Below are 25,182 nucleotides of genomic sequence, written 5' to 3' on the forward strand. Positions count from 1 at the left end.
CTCAACTGTGCGCTGAGTGAGGCTCGAACCCAGGACCTTCTGATCCGAAAGCAAGTGCCATACCACAAGACCACATAGCCGCATCATTTTGAGTTATTTGACAACTGGACAATTTTAACTGTAAAAACCTGCAATAACAGATTGTCAATCTGCACTTGTACATGACATAGAAAAAAAATTAAGACAAAGGATGGTAGTTTAAGCAAGGAACAGAATTAGATTCCATAAGCAATCCATTCATGTGACAAGTTTGAGATCACCCGAGCCCTGGTCTGACAAGGTATCTGGATCCCTCAAAGGTTACCTAATAAATGTGACAATAAATAACCAAAATTGACGAGAGCAAGAAGGAGATAATTTAGAAGAAAAAAAAATCAGTGCAATTGGTCCAGGTTCAACAAGGTCGCATTCAGTGAGAAGTCAGATTCAACGAGGATTCAGAAATCTTAACTCAAATTGTCGCATTCAACAAGGTTTTTTTTAGGCCAGAGAAATGTTACCCACAAAGTGACACAAAAGTTCTCATTCACATTTCATCGTTTGTTTTGCTCACATTAATCCCTTAGTGTCTCTTTTAGCCTAAAAAAAAGTGCATAATCGCAGTAGCTACTCAACTATCTGTAGAATTTTCACTGGTGAAAAGTGAGAAGGCAGATGGTTGGTAGGCATGAATGAAATGCTAAGTAACTAAGTACAGCTGGATGTGGCTGGTTTTGTCTGTAGCATGCCCGTGTTGTTACATACACCTGTACAATTTACTGTGAAAAAAATCTAACATCATCACAGAATATAATGCTCAAACAAACCAACCTGTCTCTCACAAAAAATTACTCTAACAAGGTATGTGGGCAAAACCAAGTCATCTCATTCCAAGAAAAGAAGAGACAGAAAAACAAATTTAAATTGTGCTGTCACCAGGCATTCTAATTCTAACCGGGCATTCTATGAATGGAAATATAGGACCTAGTGCTTCAAAACGAAATTATTTCGGGGTCGTTTCAATGTAAAAATATGAATTTACAGAAATAAATGAAATGAAGATTAACTTTTTTTTAAAGTGCATTGGCGTAACCACTCTGGCACCCCCTGATCCCAAAGAAAGGACAGAAAGCAAAGGAAAAAAGAACAGATTAGAGGGGATGGATGACAGCATTTTGCATTAATGATGAATCAAATAGAAACTCATGAGTTTGTAACTATTCTTTTATTTAAATCAACTTATTTTTTCCTCCTTCAATCCTGGGTGGAAGTGGAAGCAAATCAAGATGGCCACACGACTTGGTAGGTATGTCACAGGGATGAGTTAGGGTAGACAACTCTTCGGTAAAGTTTTGATTATATACATTGTCAGTGAAACATTTTCAGAACATGTTAATCTTCGGAATAATAAATTAAAACACAATGAATAAATATTATTATAGAAATGACAAATCCAGGAGGAAGTAACCCTTGACTGACTTAAACTTAAAAGTTAATTTGCCATTCAGTCTGGATTGGTCCCAAGATTCGACAGGTCAAAGTTTATATTGAAATAAAAATATTACATAATTATTTGTTTAATAAATTGCCCAAACTCAATAAATATTGGGTATGCCTTTTCCAATGAAACTCTTATATACGCTTGCTTAATGCTTTTTTGGACCAGTTTGTGTTATCTCAAACAAACATAAAAAGAAATAAAATCATAGCTCTAATTGTTTGGGTTTTTTTACTCATCATCATTCTTTTTGACCTAATGATCCGCGAAACAATAAATAAAGGGATTTGAGTGCCATTTGCTTGTTTTTGTTTTCAAAAAAACAAAGAGCTTAAATCAAATCTAATCATACATTAAAATAATTATCACATTAACTTTGGAATTTGGCTTGACTTTATGAGCAAATCCTATAAATATAAACTAAAACCTCTTTATTTTGCTAATGGAACCATTCTTTGACACATTGGATTACACATAATATAAATCTTATTTTAAAGATGTATGTAGTAACATTTTAAATATTTTTGTTTTTAAGGGTTTCTTTACCAAGACATTTGGGTCATTTCAACGCCAGTAAAAAGGTAGAAACAGGATAGTAAAAAAAATCTAAATTTACAATTGAAAGCACACTAGAAAAAAATATGACAGGGGAATGGATCAATTAGTAATAAGGGAACTGATGTAGATTCCAAGAGCACACCATAGTGTACTTAAGTTTGAGATCACCTGAAAGTCTCATCCAGACAAAAGCAAGGATCCCACGTGAAGGATTATACTCATATGTTTACAAACCATTATCCATTCAAAGAAAACTGAAACAGTACATAACAGAAATAGATGATTTACAAGGAAAAAGAAAATAATCTCCCAAAACTATAACTATATATTTGACTATTTCCCTCCCAGCCAATGACTCCGGCCAAGCACACAGGACAAAATCAAGTTATCCCATTCCAAGATAAAAACAGAAAGCATGTTGGAAAACAGATACAGGGGGATAGAAGTAATAGAAGACACAAGTACCTCCCTGCCCACTATGGGAGGTCAAGAACCCAACCCAGGGGGACTTCCTTAATTTTACGTAAGTCTCCAGGTGACAAATAGTGTAAGTTTAAGCAAGTAAAGGTTAAAATGATATTTAGCTTGTCAACATTTGAATTTTGGAAGTACTGTTTTGTTTGGGTTTTTCTAGTAGTTTTATGACACTTTTATCACTTTGGCATCATTTCAGGGTCAATAAAAAGGAAGAGTAGTCAAAGGATTAAAATCTAACTTTGTTTTAGAGGTATAACGGCAACTGCAACACACATGGGCCATTTAAGCGTAAGGAAAAGTAAACTACAGACTTAGATCAGAAGTAGATGATAGAAGAAATGTACTTCTGTATCCAGTCTTAGACAAAAAGATCAAAGCATCGCCTGGAACTTTGTCGATAATGAATATAAATATATACCTAATACTACTACTACTAACTATTTATTTCTTGTATCAAATACTTAACACATACTATACAAGATCTGATTCAAACATAATATAAATTATATGTTGACATAAGACACATAACCGAGAAATGATTTACAAGGGGAAAAAAATCAGCTCCATTAAAAATTGCATGATAACAGTGGCCATGCTCCGAAACGTGCTGTGATTCCCCAACTCAGGATTTTCTGCTGGCCTGCTTGGGTATACAAAAGTACTCAGTCTCATCTAGATAACAGCTGACCTTGAGAGTTTTGTCCCACAATGCACTACATGGAAGATGGTCACTGTCATCTTGTTTCATTTTCAGTAAAGAAGAAACAAAAAAAACAAAAAACCCAATAAACTCAAAGAAAAGTAAAACCCAAGCAAAACTATTTCATCTAAGTACAGATAGTTATAGAGTGTATATTGTTGACTAAGAGTAAACGTGTAGTTATATGTGAAACAGCTAAGTTTGTGTTAATTCACCAGAAGCATGAAAATCTAGCTTTCATGCAACTAAGAAATAAAAGTGAGATAATGGGATGAGTTCAACAGATAACAGTAAGTAGACATTTATATTTTGGAAGAACACTTTACAGAGAAAAAGATCAAAATGATCGAATTATCATCATCCCTCTTCAATTTCTATTGGGTTGATCAATAAACATTTTGGATAAGTAACAAAAGGGGATTGCGCCTCTCTAATCTCTTTTTAACAAATGGACTGATTTTGAATATTACTAAAAAGCAATTATCTAAAAAAAAAAAATGATTTAAAAAAAAAAAGGCAAATAAGTATGATGTGAAAATTGTAAAACACTTAAGCAAGATTAACGGGCAGATATTTGAAATAAAAGAAAAGTTAGCATTGATTTGAAGAAAAAACATGTTTAAATCGATTTTTATACATTAAAGCTCAAATAATTCCTTTTAAAGCTAAACAAATTATAAATTCATTAATGACTTTCATGTTACTCATTAACCAATCTTATATTGTATATTCAAATCTCAAATGTTTATCATTCAAATTAATACTGTACTCTTCAATGATACATTCTTATTCAATTGTTGACATTTCAATTCTAACTTGAAACTGTGTACCATTCTTACAAATCGTTCATGACTGTAATTCCTGTCAATTCTCTACAACTACTTTCATGACTAAACTGCATGTCGAATGTCTGCGTTCCATAACTTCTCATGAAATTACCTTACAGCTGAGAATATTCAAATGCATACATTCATAAATCTTGATATCTGAACTCTCTCTCCATTAGCAGTGACTGGGTAGCTGGACCTCTTAATCCAATGGATTTTGAATCTTTGCAATAGACTCGCATCCTATCCAAAAAGTGTGCTTTCGGATCAGAAGGTCCCGGATCCGAGCCTTGTGAGCGCATAGTTGAGTCCTTGAAAAAGGTTCTTTACGCACATTCTCTCAAGCAAATGTTATTATTCATTTAACAATATAGAATTTCACGAGCCTTATGGCTTTAAGGGACTACTTAATCTTGGAATGAATTGAAATCTGCTTCATTTCTTTATTGTGCGACTGTGTGGTCTTGTGGTATGACACTCGCTTTCGAATCAGAAGGTCCTGGGTTCGAGCCTTGTGAGTGTATAGTTGAGTCCTTGAAAAAGGCTCTTTACGCACATTCTCTCACTGTACTCATGTGTAAAATGAGTACCTGGCCATTAACAGCGCTGTTTCTGTCTGAAAACAAATTGTAATATTGTAATATCCATAACAGGTGTCATGTCCTGTCCTTCATGTTAAGTGTTGCTGTTGGCCAGGGAACCCTTGTAAAGCGCTCTGAGCATGTTCAGTGGATAATGCGCTACATAAAAGCTCAATTTAAAAAAAAAACTTTTTTTTTTATTCAGTCAAAAAGCAGTGATAGTTATGGCAAGACAGAATCAGATTATAAAAGAGTCAAATCAACCTATGTTTCATTTGTTGATATACAATGACGATATGCTACTGTCACATGATCAGGTAAGGGGTGTAATCATGTAACAAAGTCAGCAATATTGAGCATGGTTACTGACTGGATAAGTGACAATGATTGTAAAACACTGGCACCAGTGTTGTGTCCTGGTTGAGATGTTTCACATTGTTATTTCACTTGATTCAAATGTAAAAAAAAGATTTGTATGAGTAAGAGTGCTAGTACAAAACCTGAAGGCTTGTAATAATAATAACTATTATTATTATTATGGACTCATATAGTGTACTGAATGAAATGAAAATTAGACTTCATATGGTCTACCAGGGGACTTATAAACATTGTAAAGCGGATTGAGCACGGTTGATATATAGAATATACTGTTGAGTCTGGATATATCAACATCATCAGGATCATGGTAAATTATTGATTTAAGCTCCAGGTCGATATGTTAGTCCTTAACAAAAAATGAATGGAAAATGTGAGATAATAACAAGGGGAATCAATCTGGATAATTTGGTGGCCGATCTTGAAATTGATGACGTTTCATTTTATTTGACTTTAAAAAGTCAGTAATTGTGGTCCATTTCTGAAGGCCAGACATCATTTTAAAAACCCTGCCCTCAACAATGACGATGACATCAAATTAAATAAGAAAGAAACTGATACTGATGGTGCGTTATCCTCCTCATCTGACTATTTGATACCACTAGAGATACGTTCTTCGTCTTCACTAGAGGAATTCAAGCGTCGATTGAAGACATTCTTATTCCGACAGGCTTTCTTTTGATTATGTGTATAATTAGCGTTGTTCGTACTGTATTAGGGCTTAATCTATGTTATGCGCCCAGAGCCCTCCTGAAAAAGGGATGTTTGGCGCACTATAAATCTATACCATTATTATTATTATTATTATTATTACTTATAAGGACATATGGTCACATGGGCAACAATGGTGCCAAATGAGACTTTAACTAATGTCGCACAGTATCGAGATTGAATATCAGCAATAGTGGTACTGACATTACCAATAACTTCTTGAGACCAAGAGGCTGATCATCAGTTCTGCTAATGAGAGGAATAGAGAAAGAACGGGAATAAAAAGTTTCAGTCTCATTTACCAACACCCGGGCTTGGATCTAGGCCGAGGCCAAGGGATTGGCCAGACAGCTTGCAAAGACAGGTAGACAGTCTTGCCCATAGTGGGTGAGTGTTTGTTTCCCCCTTTTGCCCATTTGTTGAAAGCCAAATAATATTGGGAATTCACAATACCAATACAGGAACCAGAAAATGCTGGGACTTGATTTCACCGCTGATCTTCTCAAGGTTCTGATCAGTGATGATTCACGGGATGATGTCATTGGACAATAATCAAGCATTTTCATTGGCTATTATTTTTCCTCATAGCAAGATACCTGCATTTTCAGTGGCTGTTGTGTTTTACCTCACTGCAGGATACTGTGAGCCAATTATAAATTGCATTTTTCTTTTTAAAGACCAATTGGTTGCTGATATTGAGAGATCGCAATGTCGATATAACCGTCTTCATCTTTATCACTCTGCAGAAAAGCCTGAATACTGTAAGAATAAACTCTCTCTGAAAAGAGGAAACAAAATCCAGTTTATCTATAGAATATTTCCTTTCAAAACAGATAAAGTCAACACCATTTTATGTCGACAATTTCCTGAAGCTATCACCATAAATGTTATAGCAGGCTGCACGGAATTTTGTTTTCCTTGGTGACTCGTACTATCTACCTCCTTTTTCTTGGTGACCTCTTGTACAAAATATCTCTTCCACTAAGGATATATCAATAAGACATTGAAACAGATTTTACACTTTTTGGGCAACATAGAAAAATGGTTCATAATAACTTGGAAAAAAAACAAAACATTTGATTCATAAATAGAGACAGCTTCAATCAGTTCAAGCGTCTTCAACTCAAGTCTGGATAATTGTATTTTTTAAAAATACACTGACATCAACAACAACACCAAAAAAAAAAGTGCAATCATTAAATGCAAATCATAATAATAAAAGCTTATCACAAATATCGGAAACCTCGCTTCTATGAGGTTCAGGGAGTATGTATGTATGTATTGTTCAAGAAAACATAGAGATTCCAGCCATCAGCCAAATGTGACAGTCCGAAGTGCGTTGTTTTCCGCTATTTCAAATGTAGCCACAGCTCCATCGTTAAATTTGAAAGACATCCCCCCGTCAATGACCAGGCACGCATCCCACATCCGGGATCGTAGAGTTATCCTGAAGAAAAAAATTAAATTTAATATCATTTTTAATTATGTCATTCCTTTTGTCAAAATAATACAATTCTGTGTGGCTCTGTGGTCTTGTGGTATGACACTCGCTTTTGGATTGGAAGGTCCTGGGTTCGAGCCTTGCTCGGCGCATAGTTGAGTCCTTGGAAAAGGCTCTTTACTCACATTCTCTCACTGTACTCAGATGTAAAAGTGTTGTCTCTGTCCAAAGAAATTGTAATACCGTCTAACAGGCATCATGTCCCGTCCTCAATGTTAAGTGTTGCTGTTAGCCAGGGAGCCCTTGTAAAGCGCTTTGAGCATGTTTAGTGGATACTGCGCAACATGAAAAAAAGCTCAAATTTTTTTGTTTTAATGAAAAATTTCTATTGCACTGAGGTAGATTACATAATTAGAAAAATATGCATAATGTTATAAAGTAAACAAAATTCCAGCACACTCTGCATACGGCATGCTGGAGCTGGGTGACTGAATTTTATCTATATAATGAGTCATTACCTGCCATGAGCATTGGATCTCAGCACAATTGGATTCTAGTAATTGCGGCTATGTGGTCTTGTGGTATGACACTCGCTTTCGGATCGGAAGGTCCTGGGTTCGAGCCTCGTGCTCGGCGCATAGTTTAGTCCTTGGAAAAGGCTCTTTACTCACATTCTCTCACTGTACTCAGGTGTAAAAATGAGTACCTGACCGTTAACAGCGTTGTCTTAGTCCGAAAAATTGTAATATTGCCTAACAGGCAGCATGTCCCGTCCTACATGTTAAATGTTGCTGTTTTCCAGGGACCTCTTGTAAAGCGCTTTGAGCACATTTAGTGGATATTGCGCTATATAAAGCTCAATTAAAAAAAAAAAATGTTTTAAAGGATTATTGTTGACTACACATGTCAGATGGAATAACCCTATGGAGATGGGATAATGAGATTTACTTATTCGAGTCTACAAACAATACATGTATAATATTCATGTTTTACTCACTTCTTTGCAAATCCTCTTGTTCGACTTACACAAAAGACAGCTGAGGATGTAAAAATTGTTTTAAAAATAAGTATTAAAACCAGTTTCCGTTTATGGATTATTTTTCATGATATGAACGTCTATGCATGTTTTGTGTACCTATGACCTGTTAGCTTTGATGTTTGTATTGAAAAGGCGCTTAGAGCTGTTTGTATATGGAATAGGCACAGTATAAATGATTTACATTATTATTATCATTTATTGTCCTCACTAGGCACATCGATTCAACCTAAGTTTTATATTTTCGGCTATAGATACAACTTTCTGACATTATTACTTTTTGAGGTGAAGAATCACAAGAAATCTACATATTTATTTACCACATTAGTTTCAGATAACTTTTTCACTGACAGAAGCAATATGGAATCTCTCCATTTGAGATGTTGACAAAGGTTGTTATTGTTACATTTGATATAAAACTACAAAGATATTCAACACTCTTAGATAATATTCAAAAATATTCAACAATAAATGCAATTAGTATTGAAATTTGCACAGTTGACATATATGAAACAATCAAAATGAATTGTAAACCAAAGAAAGTTACCAGGTATGATGACTTATCTACAACAAACTGATCAATGAGCAACTCACCATTTTGAATAGGATCACGAATGGTGTACGCCATGCAATGTTCACTGGGATCGAAGCGAAGACTACTATTGAAAGTGTCCCTGATTTTCTGAGCCATCACATTATCATTGACAGGATAATCACAACCGGACACATCATTTGCTGTGTAGAAAATAATTATAAGACAGAAGAAAACATACTCGATACATCCAAAATATAGTGCATCTAGATCAAAGATAAACTGCTATTACATTATTGTGCGCTATGTGGTCTTGTGGTATAACACTCGCTTTCGGTTCGGAAGGTCCTGGGTTCGAGCCTCACTCAGCGCATAATTGAGTCCTTGGAAAAGACATCCTTACTCACATTCTCTCACAGTACTCAGGTGTAAAATGAGTACCTGGCCGTCAACTGTGTTGCCTCTGTCTGAAAAAAATATGTAATAACGCCTTACACTAACAGGCATCATGTCTCGTTCTACATGTTATGTGTTGCTGTTGGTCAGGGACCCTTTGTAAAGCAATTTGAGCATATTTAGTGGATATTGCGATATAAAAGCTCCATTAAAAAAAAATTACTCTCTGATCTTAAAACTCTTGTGTTAAACATGAATTAAAATTGAAAAAATGTGTTTGATTGCCCATTCAGGTGAATGCGAGAGGGCTTAACATCTTTGTTTTGTTTTGTTTTTAAAAAACAGTTATACAATTAAAGCTATTAGAGAGATAGAGAAAAATCAGGCTGGACTGATACTACCTGAAAAACAAAAAAAAAAACCCATACACTCTGAATTGTGTATAAATGAACTAGTATTTTACTAATCCTCAATTTTGATAAAATATTTCATAAGTCTTCCCCCACCTCCTCCTTTACTACACCTTGTATTGGCTCCATCTGATAACAAACTATGGGCATTCAAATTATTAAAGTACAGTAAAATTACTTTAAACCGAAAGAAGCTAAACCGAAAAATACCTTAAACCGCAAAGAATTTAATAAATTGTACTAGTTTCTTCATTATCTTTGTACTAATTCTTACGATGAACCGAAATACTTCTAAGCAGGACTTTCTTTAAACTGAAACAACTTGAGAGCACCTTCCCTTTTTCATTTTCTCTTTCTCTATTTTTCTTCAAAAATTCGGGAAGGTGGCCACACGCAATAATGCCCGGCGATATTAAACAAAGAGCATAAGTATAAGATGAGGGTGAAGGGTGCAATGGGGGAGGGGGGGGGGGGGGGTAGGCAAACACTTCAATCGCTGCATTTGGGCTTGGCCAACACCACAATCGCGCAGACTGGAAAAGGAAGACAACGGGTGCCTGGCAGGCGAAAAATTATGAAAGAGAGAGAGTTGGGGTGTAGTATCACGTAAGCGAGATGTTCTCACTTATGTGTTGATGCTTTGGAACTGACAAATTTTCAACATGACAATATGGGGGGGGACATGCCATTTCATTTCCACTTAGTTTAAATGTGTGTATGTGATGGGCTAAAGGGGAGGGGGAGGTTCTATGTAATTGGGCCTTTGAACCTAATGGCTTTTCAACAAAAGAGGGGTGTGTAGTAGACAGGTTAGCATTGACACTCCATTTCCATTTCACTTCAACTTCTGAGTAGCTGCGCATCATTCATTATCAATTATCGCACAAGAACTTTCGATCTTATTTTAGCTTTACATTTTACTAAAAGATGTCTAAAAGAAAGCAATGTGCTTACACGTGTGAGTTTAAAATCAAAATACTATGTGAAGCCAATGAAAGAAAAGTTGATCAAGACGGAGATATGTAAAAAAACACGGCATCCCGAACTCAACTCTTTCAACAATTTTGAATGAAAAATGAAAACCCCGAAAAATATTTTTAAAATACACCAAAAAAAACAAAACAACAAACAATTAACCCATTGCTGCCCGGGCATAATCTGAAAAAATGTCTCTCACAGACCATGCGAGGGGAGATAACTCTTCCAAATGTCATAGTACACTTCATTAAAAAATTAATTGCAAGAATGTGAGGCATGCTAGAAACAAATAAAAGCTGTTTTGGAAAGAAGAATAAATAGCCTTTAATTTGATGTATTGTTTTGGACTATTGATTCATATTTTGATTTGAAAAAAAAATGTTAAAGTTGAAAAATATGTAATAATATTAAAACACATGAAACCCATTGTCAATGTCATCAAAATGCGCATCCAACTCAACCTCAATGTCTGATTCAGTGTCTGAATGAGTACTATCATCATCACTATCCATTAAAAAACGTTGATCACGCCCGAGAATTGAGGAATTCAAACGCCATTCAAGCAAAAAAAAAAAAAAAAAGACGTTACCACAACCGATTTGGTCGACAAACTTCAAAAAATCACAGCAGACAAACGAATTGAGATAAAAACGATCGGGAAATTTCTAGTTTCACTTTCACTCTTTCTCTACTTTCGTTTTCTAAATAAAAAGAAGTGGTTCTACACACGTTTTTAGTTTACGGGGTCAAAGATGCTGGGTACCTGGCGGGCGATATAATAATAATAATAATAATCTTTATTGTCCAAATTAAAGGCAATTCATGTGAGGTAAACAATGCTCAGTTTGGTTCATGGTATGAACATCAACACATTTACAAATACAGACACAGCCATACACGAACATACACGCTTGCACATTGTTTCTACACATGTATACAAAAGAAATGAGCGTACATACAAACACATATACATACATACATACATACATGCAGACATACATACAAACCAGCATATCATCGTATATGCATGCCTACATTCATACATACATAGATACATACATACATACATACATACATACATACATACATACATACATTATACATACACACAGACACACACACAGACAGATAGAACGATACGATATATTTGCTGGGACAGCAGATAACCATATTATAAATATAGTGTCTTATATTAAGAAGAAGATGGCAATAATTGTGATGATGATGATGATGATGATGATGATGATGATGATGATGATGATGATGACTACGATAATGATGATGATGATGATGATGATGATGATGATGATGATGATGATGATGATGATGATGATGATGATAACGACGGCGGCAATGTCGATGATGATGATTCACGACACTGCTTCTCGTTATTTTCATTGGTTGTCTCATTTTTCCACAGAAGATTTGTTAATTAATTTTATGGCGGTTGGAATGAAGGTTGTCTTATGTCGATTTGTCCGACATTTTGCTTCTAGATACCGTCTTCCGGAGCGCAGAAGTTGGAATTTTTCGTTCAGCGGATGCCTCTTTTCGTTGATAATGTTAAAAGATTTCTTCTCAACTGCATTAATATAAGTTGTGTCAAGGCTTCTAAGGTCTGTGTTAATTATTTTTGAAGCCTCTCTGAGGGTTCTATGTAGTTTGGATTTTTCTTTTGTTCCACAGCTTCCATACCACGTTGTGATGCCAAACGAAACGATACTCAATATTAATGACTTGTAGATTTGTATCATGGTCTTTCTGTTCACATTGAAAGACCTTAATTTTCTGAGTATATACAAGCGCTGGTTACATTTTTTGATGACATTGTTGGTGTGCGATTCAAATCTTAGACTGTTATCTATAATTACACCAAGGTATTTAAACGTTTCAACAGTTTCAACCGCCTGATTGTTAATTTTTGTTATTTGTCTTGCTCTTTTTCCTATTTTTCTGTGATCAAACAGTTGTTCCTTTGTTTTTGTTACATTGAGCTCTAGACAGTTATCGGCACACCATTTGCTGAATTTACTAACTTGCTCAGTGTATTTAAATTCGGAGACGGAATCATTGAGCAGGCCGAGTATTGCGGTGTCATCAGCATACTTGATGAGTTGGCAGTTATCAAAGCTAGCCACACAATCGTTTGTATAGAGGATGTAAAGTAGAGGTGAGCTTACACACCCTTGTGGGCATCCGTTTGAAAGAGTTTTTACTGATGATATATTTGAGCCTACTCTGACATGTTGGGGGCGATCGATGAGAAAGTTGTTATACCAGTTGATGAGGTAATGGGGAAGGTTTAGAGCATGCAGTTTACTGATTAATATGTTGGTTTTCATGGCATTAAAGGCAGACGAAAAATCGACGTATAGGATTCGGCAGTAGTTGGCGGGTGAAACATCCAAGTGATTTGATATTGAATGCATCACTGTGAGGAGTGCGTCTTCCACACTAAGATTTTGTTGGTAGGCAAACTGATATGGATCAAGTATGTGTTGGTCATATATAAATTGCAACAGCTCTCTTTTCAGAATTTTTTCCAGACATTTCATAATAATTGATGTTAAAGCAACAGGTCTATAATCATTCAGCTGAGTTGGTGGATTCTTTTTGGGTACTGGAATTATAGTCGATGTTTTCCATATAATTGGGATTTTCTGTTCATCTATTGAACGTTGGAAAATAGGCAAGAAAGGGACAGCTAGTTGGTTGTTACAGTTTGAAATGAGTTCCCCACTAAGTCCATCTGGACCTGGTGCTTTTTTCTTTTTACATAATTTAAGAACATTGATGACCGCCTCTTCTTCGATTTCTGGCGGAGGAGACGTATTTTTTGTTATGATATTAATTTTTGAAAGTACGTTGTCAATGGTGTCGAATCGACAGTAAAACTTATTTAATTCCTCGATATTCATATGTGTGTCATTGTTAAAATCTGTCTTTTTGTTGTTAACGCCACCCATTTCTTTAATCATCCTCCACGCCTGCGATGCATTTGAATTTTTAAGGTTTGTTTCCATTTTATCTTTATATTTACGTTTTTCTTCATAAATTACCCTCTTTAATTGTTTTTCTGCCTCGTGCTGCTTGTTTTTGTCCCCACTCATATGAGCGATTTTCTTCATATTTATAAATAACTTAACTCGTTTGTTGACCCAAGGTTTGTTGTTGTTAAATATTTTAATCCTTTTAGTGTCCACACACAAATCACAACAGAAATGAATATAAGACGTGACAACATCAACCCATTCGTCCAGTGACATGTTATCAGACATGAGTTCATCCCATATCGGGTGATTTGGACTGTTTGAGATGTTTTTTGAGCGGGCGATTACGGGCGATTTGGGCGGCAATGGGTTAAAATAAAAATCATTTTGAAAAAGGTTACGAAGATGGCAATTATTCAACAACTCCATTTAAGGGGAAACCCATGATACGATTAAATGAGCAAATTCCTTAAATAGTTACTACCCCTGAAAAACATTGCAAAACGGGAACTTGCTTTAAACCAAAATGTCTTTAAACCGAAATGGTATAGAAGGTCCCCAAAATTTCGGTTTAAAGTAATTCTACTGTATATTGATAAACTAACAATAAGACATAACGGTATAAAGAATAATTAGTATTAGGGCTCAAAAAGATGTAATATAGTAAGATTTTAGTATGAAAAACGTGGGAAAATTTTTAAAAAAGGATATGATGTAAACAGAAATGAGAACTACCTATTCTGAGAATCTTTTTCACAGAATGCAAACACAGATGATTGATATGAAAATGCCAAGAGCTGGATCCTGTCCCCGTACATATAGTCACACCAGAACTCTTCTGCTTTTCTTTGGCCAAAGTATCCGTGGAAAATTCGTAGTAGGACACCCTGAAACAAGAATTGAAAAATATATAGAATTTTTTTTTTAAAAACACCAAAGGCAAGAACTGTTTTGACTATGACTGAGCAGCATCAAGTTTTGATAAAGATCTGAATAAGTGTGTATGAAAGGTGCCAGACAAAGAAAGAAAGAAAAATAGAAGAAAAAAACCATCCCAAAAAATCAGTCTACTTCTAGGTAGACTGATTTTTTGGGATGTTTTTTTTTTCTTCTATTTTTCTTTCTTGCTTTGGCACCTTTCATACACACTGGTTCAGATCTTTATCTAACACGGATGCCTGCTCCTTGATTTCTTAATTTGATAGCATCAATTTTTGCCTCTAACAAAGTCAAGCAATGTTGAACTTGACAATAAAAAACCCCCAAAAAAACAACAACTGTGACCTGGCCTTGTGTCTGTGGGTAAAGCACTTTACATCAGTGATGATGGTGACAAAAAGTGAAAAAGGAGGAACATTTTTTAAAAATTGCCTATAAAGGGGGTGGGGGGAGGAGAGGGGGGATGTAATATTTTTTAAACGAGGAAATTCCTCCTTTGACTCCAAAATCACGGATTTCCGTTGATCAATGAAAACCATCAGGTCTAATACATAGATACAATTACCTATGGCAGACTCAAGTGAATGAAGTGTGACTGACATTAGCAATAATTGAAATGAATTTGGGTCTTTATACGGTTTGTGTTTTAAGGGCTACTGGGCTATCCTGAATCATAAAAATGGATGGACAAAGACATTTGGATGCTGTTTATAAAAGCATTAGGCCTCTTGTGAATTAAGGTCGTTCATTTTCTTTTCAGGATTAATCAGTTTGACATGAAAAACTGACTTTGTGCCTTTTTTTGTTTTTTAAAAAAATAAAAAGTAACAGGAAGTGAATGTGAGAGTTTAAAAATGAATATGAAAACGTACTAGTCCTTTCATATTGCTAGGATGAGGAATCAAGCATTTCAAAGAGCATTGAGAATGGTGAAACTGGGGAGATGTGCCATACAAATGTGCATTCAAATTTTTGTAAATTATTTGAAAATCAATTCAAAGGAAGGAGAAACATATGGAAAATTTTCAATACAGTATTTTTCTCTAATAAACATGAGCTTTTATATTGCGCAATATCCACTTAATGTGTTCAAAGCGCTTTACAGGGGTCCCAAGCCAACAGAAATACTACCTTGTAGGATGAGATACGATGCCTGTTAGGTGATATTGCATTTTTATTTTCAGACAGAGACAATGCTGTTAATGGCCAGATACTCATTTTACACCTGAGTACAGTGAGAGAATGTTGGTAAAGAGCGTTTTCCAAGGACTCAACTATGCACCGCTCAGAGCAAGACTTAAACCTTCCAATCCAAAGCCATACCACTAGACCGCATAACCACACAGATAAGATGAGAGAAGCATTCAAACAAAAGCTAACAACTTCTTACCTTGATGACAACGACTCTCCAACAAAGACCTCATTAAGGGCCAAACACGGCAATGTTCTAATGGGATGTATGTGTTCACTTTTGCCATTCTGCCTCAAAATCCTAACCTCCTCGTCTTCTGCTATATGCTCTGTAAATCTGTGCTCTGGAAAAATCAGGGTCTGGTCGTGGAGCTCAACAGGATCGTCGTTGCTGTGTTTGCCAGACATGGTCACCTTGATTCTTTGGAGCCATTTCCAACTGAGATGAGTACAAAAAATTATAAGAAAGAAAGAGTGATGAAATTATAAAAAAATTACTATAATGAAAATAATATAATAATAATAATATAATAAATAATAATAATAATAATAATAATAATAATATAATAATAATAATAATAATAATAATAATAATAATAATAATAATAATAATAATAATAATAATAATAATAATAATAATAATAATAATAATAATAATAATAATAAAATAATAATAATAATAATAAATAATAACTAATAATAATAATAATAATGAAAATAATAATAATAATAATAATAATAATAATAATAATAATAATAATAATAATAATAATAATAATAATAATAACAATAATAATAATATAAAGACCTGCTACCTCCTTAAGATAAGGAGAAGAAATTATTTAATGAAAACTAAGTGAAATCCATTTGCTTTCTGTTCAAAAGAAAAAAAGTAGTTCCATAATTTTCAAAAGACTAACATTTTGTTATTTTTAATTCTTTTTTTTTTTTTTTTTTTCAATATTTTATGGTATCAAAAAAAACAACCCAACAACAATAACAAGAAAAAGATTTTTTTTAAATGTAAGTGTGAAACATGAATGTTGCTGAATTTGGTGGGACACCTTTAAATATAATGAAGCCCCTACCTATAAACAGAGAACAAAACATTCTTTAAGAATATAAATTCAACAATTCTAGCCTTTAAAAAAAGATCATTCTACCGATGGATGTTAAATAAGAGCCCTTAACTCATTTATTTGACAATAAGTACATACTGATAATATATACATACCCTTATACTTATATCACATTTACACACACACACACACACACACACAGAGAGAGAGAGAGAGAGAGAGGGAGAGGGAGAGAGAGAGAGAGAGAGAGAGAGAGAGGGAGAGAGAGAGAGAGAGAGAGAGAGAGAGAGAGAGAGAGAGAGAGAGAGAGAGAGAGGGAGGGTGGGGGGGGGGGGGGAGAGAGACAAAGAATAAGTTTTGTATGAAGCATGAAAGTGAAAAGTAAGGACCACGCACTGGTATAGGACAAACAATTTAAAACATGTGAGGTCCATATATGAGCCAAACACATACACACCCCCTTCCCCAAAAAATCCATTAAAAAACATTGAAAACAATGTAAAGAAATATTAATATTTTGACCCTCCATAACTACTGGCTAGATCCAGTCTTCAATAATAACTGAATAAATTGTACACACTACAACATTGAGGTATATGTTACAAACTGTATTACTCAAACTCTCCAGCAAGCAATCTTTTCAATGCAGCACCAAATTTTGAGGCCGTATAGTCAGACTTTGGTAAACACAAATTACCCTCTGATCTGTGGAAGATAAAGAATTATAGCTCTCGTGTTCTATAGGTGGAAAAAAAAGTTTAAATAAATAAACCAATAATGATAAACTCAAAGAATTGCCCAAAATCAAAGAGTAAGATCAATAATACAATTTAAGGGAAAGTCTTTAGAAATATGGGGGGAAAATTAATACATATAACACCACCATAAAACTCCCTAATTACAAATTACATAAAACCAACCGGAAAAAAAACACCAAAAAAACCCAGACTAGCAAAAGGATGATAACAAACTGCCAATTCAAATATCAAGAATGACACCTGCCTACACTCTTTCTTTCCCTCTGTCATAAGTTTATGGAATGAGCTCCCTCAAGAATTGAATGAAAATTTTAATAATACAGAATTTGCAAAATTTAAAGAAACGTGGAAAAAATACCAAATAAAGAAACTATTGCAGCATTTATCTTGAAATGTGTATTTGTCTGTGTGTGTGTATTTCTTGAAATTCATAAATGAGAACTGTAGCCTTGACCCTCTATTTAAGAGGCTACTATAATGAAAATGAAGAAGCAAAAGATGTAATGTAAATATGTTATCATTCATTATATCATCAGAGCAAATATCTTTTCAATAACCTAATAGTATTAGTCATTATACGATGGTTAAACCAAAAAAAATTGTTTCTTGCTTTTCTGCGGTTATGTGGTCTAGTGGTATGACACTCACTTTCGGATCGGAAGGTCCTGGGATCGAGCCTCGCTCGGCACATAGTTGAGTCTTTGGAAAAGGCGCTTTACTCACATTCTCTAACCGTACTCAGGTGTAAAATGAGTACCTGGCCGTTGACAGCGTTGTCTCTGTCCGAAAAAATTGTAATATCGCCTAACAGGCGTCATGTTCCGTCTTACATGTTGCATGTTGCTGTTGGCCAGGGACCCCTTGTAAAGCTCTTTGAGCACTTTTAGTGGATAGTGCGCTATATAAAAAAGCTCAATTTTTTAAATTCTATTTTTCAACAGTCTGATTCTCTTATTCTTGACTAAAAACACTGCTCAGACAACTGAATTTGGTGCCATGCTCATTGTGTATTGCTATCCAAGCACAAGCTGTGATCTTTCTGAATATAAGATGTACAGACAACTCAATGATGCAAACACCTATAGTATTCATGAAAAGACCATCCCTTTATTTTAAAACATCTTATTCCTAGTCATTATGCTTAAAGCAAATAAAGTTCCTTGAATATCGGTTTAACAAACTTTTACTGAGCAAAAGTGTCTAAAACTGGGGAAGGAGATGGCCAAGTGGATAAGGCATTGCATTAACACCCGGAGGTTCTGAATTCTAGCCCTGCTGTTGACATCTTATTTTTTTCATGAGCTAGAAATTTAGCCCCGACTGCTCACTTTGTGACACTGCACTACGACTGACACACGATTTATCCTGAACTTTTTTTTCGAGACAGACTCTAAAAACAAATTTCCCCTTGGGATGAATACAAGGAATTTCTTTTTTTTTTTTCATTTCATTTTTAGATTACTTAAAACCGAGAAATAAAGTGCTGAAAATAAGGATCAGAAATAATGTTTCTCTGACATTATGGTTCAGTTATTATCAAATCAAGCAGTGCGATTAAAAATGACACTTTATAACAGTTTATCTAGGAAATGGAAAATCTCTTTACCTCTCAGGGTCAGTGTTGAGACCAATCAGAGGTTTGCTTGTATTGATAAACTTGTTGGCAGCCAATAAGTAGGTACCATCTCCACCTGTGGTGAAAACGACATCAGCCCAGTCTAAAACAAGCTGATCCAAACCAAAACGAGAAACTACTCGCACCTCAATATTGGCTTTCCTAAAATAGAACAGAAATGGACTAGTGTGCATAAACATAAAAAATAGAGAAAAAAAAGGGAATAAATTTTCCAATAGATGTTTGATAAAAAAAATATATATCGAAATCACAAATCTAAATCTAATTCAGACATAATGACATGAATCAATTTATGAAAACTCATTTAATTTAAAGAGAACTTTAAGTTGTACTTAGATCCTACAAATTGATGTATCTTTTAACAGCAGGTGCGAATACAAGTGTTGTGATAAAAGTCTAAGTTGGCCATTAGAGTTACTTAATGAATGCTGAACTTTCTAAAAAAAAAAAAGACATAGTTTAAAAACTCAGTCCTTTTATTTTATAGTTCACTGGGCATTAACAACATTGATAAATTCGTTTAGGAAAACAAAAATAAAACGAAGAATATTTTTAAAAGATGCAATTTTTCTTCAATTTACCAAAAGGCACTTACAAAAGCTCTTTTCTTACAACATCCAAAGCATTGTAATGATTCTTGTGTCGTTCTAGTAAACCGTAATAGTCTGAATCTTTGGACTCCAGCTGATGAAAAGAGTGAAAAAAAATTTATGAAAATCAAAGTAAAGAGACATATTTTCTGAAAATCTGGAAAAAAAAAACCCAACTTTTATATCTTCATTACAAAGATTAAGAGGGAACTTTTAAAGTCAAAGTACCATAAAATCCCTATTATAAGCACTCGAAATTTACTTTCCGTCCATCTAGTAATTTTCGAAATGGGTTCTCTCTTATTTCAGAAAAATAAATGGAGGAAAATAATAATGGCAAGGGAAGAAGTAAAAAAAAAAAAAAAAGTTCTGAGAACAAAAGGTCCATGAAGCCAGAGTTTATCCCGTTTTTGCAGCATTAAATGGAGGAAAAATACCTGGTAAACGCGCCCGGGGGAGACAAAGAAAAACACTCATAGACCAACTGAAGGGCTTCACCAACCTAACAACCCAAGAGCTGTTTGAAAAAGCAAGAGACAGGGAGGAATGGAGAGAGATAATTCATGCAGTATCCGAAGCCTGGACCAGGCATGGAACCTAGAAGAAGAAATGGAGAGTCCACATTGTTTGCTACCTTTTTGGATAGGATGCTAGAAGTAAGGAGTTGTTTGCAAACAGAGAATAACACACATTCACCATTTTTGTCTGTAGACAAGAGCTGGTAAAACTCGACATATCAACAAGACATTCCTACTTAAAATAGATCTAACCTAAACACAAAGTAAGAGCAGAGAGGTCAAAAATGACTAGTCACAAAAAAGGAGAAAATTTTTCATACTCAGAGCATAGATCATGACTCATCAATGCATGCAACTATAATCTAGAAATTTGAATTTCATTAAAATTTACTGAGATGTAAATGTAAATGTGTCTCGCAGCAATTTTTGACACCACTCAGAGGAATTTCAAAAGTGTAAAGACCAATAGCAACATATAAAATCTTATCTATTTATAGAATATTACCATGTGATCAAACAATGTCAAAAGCCACCACCCTCACCCACTCCCATTTTCACTTTTAAAAATACTCATATGATTTGTCGGTAGGTAGGATGTAGTAGTGGTTATGGTGCTAGTGGTAGAGATAATGGTGTTGTGGTAGTTGTAGTAATCATTATAGGTAGGATGCTGTTGTAGTGGTTGTAGTAGAAGTGGTGGTAGTGGTAGAGATGATCTGGTCTTGTTGTAGTAGTGGTGATGGTAAGGATGATGATGATGTGGATGATGCTTTAGTTTTAGTAATAGTAATAGTGGTGGTGGTGGTGGTTGTAGTAGTGGTTCCGGTGGTTGTAGAGATGGTGATGTCGGTGGTTGTAGTTGTGGTGGTGGTAGGGATGATGATGATGTGGTGGTGGTGGTATGGATGATGGTGTAGTAGTTGTAGCAATGGTGGTGGTAGTTCAAGTAGTTGTAGTGCTAGGGATGATGATGTGGTGGTGGTTGTAGCAGTGGTGGTGGTAGGTATGATGTGGTAGTTGATGGAGTGATGGTAGTAGGGATGTGGATGTGGTAGTAATTGTAGTAGTGGTGATGGGGATGATGATGTAGTAGTTGTAGTAGTGGTGTTGGTGATAGGGATGATGATGTGGTAATGTTTGTAGCAGTTGTGGTGGTAAGAATGATGATATGGTGGTGGTTGTAGTAGTGGTGGTGGCAGGGGGATGACGATGTGGTGGCAGTTGTAGAAGAAGTAGTAAAATAATAATCATTTTGAACACAGCAGTTGTCCTCCATGCATGTTAAGCAAGGAATTCCTAATTTTACTCATTTTAAAGGAAAGGAAGTGTCAATTGCCAAGGAGTGAGTCAGCTGCATGTGGTGATTTCAGTTGCGCCTCGATTTGCACGCATACGAATCTCGAATCACGTCCCTTTCTACTTTCTTCCATTCTCTCATTCCTTGTCAATCGCTGTGGAAAGGATCGAGTCAAAACTTGATGGAATTTGTTTTTAATTTTTATGTCTTTTCATGAATTCCAAGACATGTTAAAATAATATCAAAACAAAAATTGCTGTTGATTTCGAATTCAACAGAAGGAAAAAAAACCAGAAGTACGAAGTGGCAAATCCCTGCCAAGTCCTAGATTAAAAAAGAAAAGTAAGATTTCCTTTATTTTAAAGGAAATATACTGCACATCATCTTAATAAGGAACAATTAACGTAAAACATTTGTGCAACAAGATCAATCTGTGGCAGTTGATAGTAAATAGTTGGCGATTTACCAACTGGCAAGGTCCGTGACAAAAGGAGGAAATATGAGAGAGAGAAAGAGAGAGAGAGAGAGAGAGAGAGAGAGAGAGAGAGAGAGAGAGAGGAGAAATGACAGAGAAATACACACACAGAGGAAAAAATAGCACAGGGAGGGAAAAGAGAAAATGACATACAGAAAGAGAGTGTGTGAGAGTGAGAGAGAAACAAAGCGAAAATAACAGAGAAGAGAGAGAGAGAGAGAGAGAGAGAGAGAGAGAGAGAGAGAGAGAGAGAGAGAGAGAGAGAGAGAAGAGTAAAAGAGAGTATTAATTAATATTAATATCAATAACATTAACATCACTCTAGGGAGTTTAATAGAAATTCTAAATGTACCTCACACACTTGAAACCAATGTCATATGAAAGAGCTGGCAACACAGATTACAAAACAGTTTGAATTTTGTTTCTATCTTGATTAGAAATGTAGTTACGGCAGTTCAAAGTCTGAAATTTCAGACCGATTTTTACCCCAAAATTACCATTGCAAAGTTGTGACCGAAATCGCGTGATGTTAATAAAAAATGGTTAAAACAGTCAATATGGAGTTCTTATCATATATTGTATACCAAAATGTTCGTCTTATCGAGGACAATGCATTTACATTAATAAAGAGGAAGATAAACATTTCAAATAAACACATTATTACATAATATGTCGCAAATGTTACATAATCAAAAACTCGGCTAGACGTAAGAAACAATTTGCTCTATCACTTTTGGATTTATCCCCAATATCTCACTGAAACAATTGCAAATAATATCCCTCTTTTAATTAATACATAGAGAGAATAAAAAAGGGTTTGAGACTATTTAAATGAAAAGATATAAACATGTTGTGTAATGACATAATGAGTTTATTTTTACCTATGGCAATTTAATTGCATATAAATAAAATGGTAGATTGAAAAAGTTCAAATAAATTGAAACAGATTCCCTATTATAATTAGAAGGAAAGTTCTGGCTTTTAATACTTTAAAAAATTCTGCTAAACACTTTGGGTTTATTGCTATTACATGATTTGAACTGACAATTAATATAATTTTATCCCCCCCCCCCCCCTTCTCTCTCAATGTATGGGGGTGTCAAAACTAATAGAACTTCTTACCATAATAATTATTAAGGCTAAGGCCTTTAGAATATGGATACAAATGATAAACATATCTATGGGAAAGAAACTTGATGGCAAAGTAAAATAAAATTAAATTAAAGCAATTGGTATTTTTAAAATATCGATATTATTAATATCGGATTTCACAAAGAGAAGAAATATAGAGCAGTATAATTAGGTGCCCCAAACGTAAACAAAGGTCTAGAAGCACATGGCAAACCACATGTTCCTGTCTTGACAGCTCAAGTTCCAATGTAAATTATAGAAAAAAATAACCTTTAAAATTTGGCTGTTAGGTGGCAAAAGAAACACATATCCATAAATACTCGATCATGCATCAAATAATGTCTAGATATGGATATTTTATGGAACAAAAGGTAAAATTTATCAAAAGTTACAGTCTATCTATTTTTAGACCAGAGCAAATTATTGCGCTGGTGTGAACAAAACGAGAATTATTCGGAGCCTGATTTTCAGAATAATTTAGTCTTATATTATTATTTCTGCAACTGTTAGATTTTATGTAAACATATTTTCAATACTGAAAGTGTATTGCCTACAACTCAAACTACAAAATTGGGAGACCTATATTGTGCGTAAATTTTTCCGGCCCCTAACGAAAATCACTAGCAACTTGTTATTGTTTATGTTTGGGGCACCTAATTATACTGCTCTATACAAACTTTTAAAACAAAAACTATAAAATGCCTATAAATAAAGTTGGAAAGTATGTATTCAAAATAAAAACATAGTAAATAATAGTACTGAAAATATTATGGACTAAATTTAACATAATACATAACTAAATTTAAAATATCGATATGAATATCGATATCGCCCGGCAGCCATGATGAGAAGATAATGTAAACAAGGCATTTCGGCGCAGAGTTAAAAGGTGTCTGCGCATTGATATAGAGCCCTGAAATTTGGCATGAATACAGTTTAGATGTTATTCTAAAAACAAGCGTTTAAATTTTAAAAACACACGCGGTAAATAAAAATATAAATGCATTTGAAAATTGACAAATTTTAACTTCATATAACTTCTGGAATAATTAATGGATTTTTCCTTAATTGGCACCATTTAAAAGGAAATTGAAAGACGAAAATAATGATACCAAAATATCTGCGATATTCCTCTTTATAACGAAGTTCTGCATCTTTAATTGAACCCCCCAAAACGCGAACGGCAATTTCCAGTCACAACTTTCCTATGGGCGAGTTGGGTCAAAATTTGACTGCCACTGCTGCTGCTCACTAAACTGCCTAATCACTCTTTGGCAATACATCACTCCGTGACACTAAAGGCACTCCGTGGCGGTTAAAAGTACACATGTAGCGTAGTTGATGAGCTGACACGGTCCTTGGCCTTGGCAATTGACGATTTGACTATTGTCAAGGTCCTTGGCAATTGACGCTACATAATAATAATAAAGGAAATGTCACCCTCAAACTCAATTTCATTATTTCAGACCAAGTATGAGTATGACATGTCAGATGAACAAAATCATGAAATGCCTTAGTGATTAGTGGTAACTCGCTCCCCCAACCCGTCTCAGAGATTTCTACCTATGTTTTATTGTGTGTACTTCTAATACTCACATAGTTTCTGAAATCAAGATCAGACATTCGTTCACATAACCGACGTTCGTATTCGTAACGGGTCATTTTGGTAAGAATAGCTGCTCTTCTAGGTTGAAAAACTGGATGTTTCTCATTTTCCCCTTGACTCAATCCTTTCCCATTACTTTTAACTCTTCCAACATCCTGTATATAACTACACCTGCATCTTATTTGTCCAAATTTCAATGGATTGTTCAATTCCCTGATGGAACTCCCAGCTTTGACTTTGTTACCCGCAAATATTGTGTTGGCTGCAAACATAGAGCCATTTCTGCTTAACGTATCCCTGTTAGTATTTGAATTAACAACAGCCCTAAGCAATAATGGACTTCTCATATTTAAAATATGTTTCGACCTAAATCTGATATTTATGAAAGGGATCACATAGTCTGGAATTAGAAGTCTCAGTTAATTCTACTTTTGTTTTCTATGAGGGCAGCCATCTTGATTGAAAACAGGAAG

At 34.8% G+C, this 25,182-nt stretch overlaps 1 protein-coding gene across 1 annotated transcript; it reads right to left on the minus strand.

Moving 5' to 3' along the window:
• Window positions 1-1,189: 1,189 nt before the first annotated feature.
• LOC144963384 (NAD kinase 2, mitochondrial-like) lies at window positions 1,190-25,179 on the minus strand. Its single transcript, XM_078897357.1, has 9 exons — window positions 24,700-25,179; window positions 19,688-19,776; window positions 19,063-19,233; window positions 17,314-17,403; window positions 15,819-16,058; window positions 14,225-14,376; window positions 8,778-8,918; window positions 8,145-8,184; window positions 1,190-7,153 (listed from the first exon to the last, which is right to left on the minus strand). The coding sequence occupies exons 1-9, from the start codon at window positions 25,054-25,056 to the stop codon at window positions 7,018-7,020; spliced, it is 1,416 nt and encodes a 471-aa protein (XP_078753483.1). The 5' UTR covers window positions 25,057-25,179; the 3' UTR covers window positions 1,190-7,017.
• Window positions 25,180-25,182: the final 3 nt, after the last annotated feature.

Source organism: Berghia stephanieae, chromosome 1 (assembly GCF_034508935.2).
Source record: "Berghia stephanieae isolate SIO BIC M18660-M18661 chromosome 1, UCSD_Bste_1.3, whole genome shotgun sequence".
NCBI classification, from domain to species: Eukaryota; Metazoa; Mollusca; class Gastropoda; order Nudibranchia; family Aeolidiidae; genus Berghia; species Berghia stephanieae.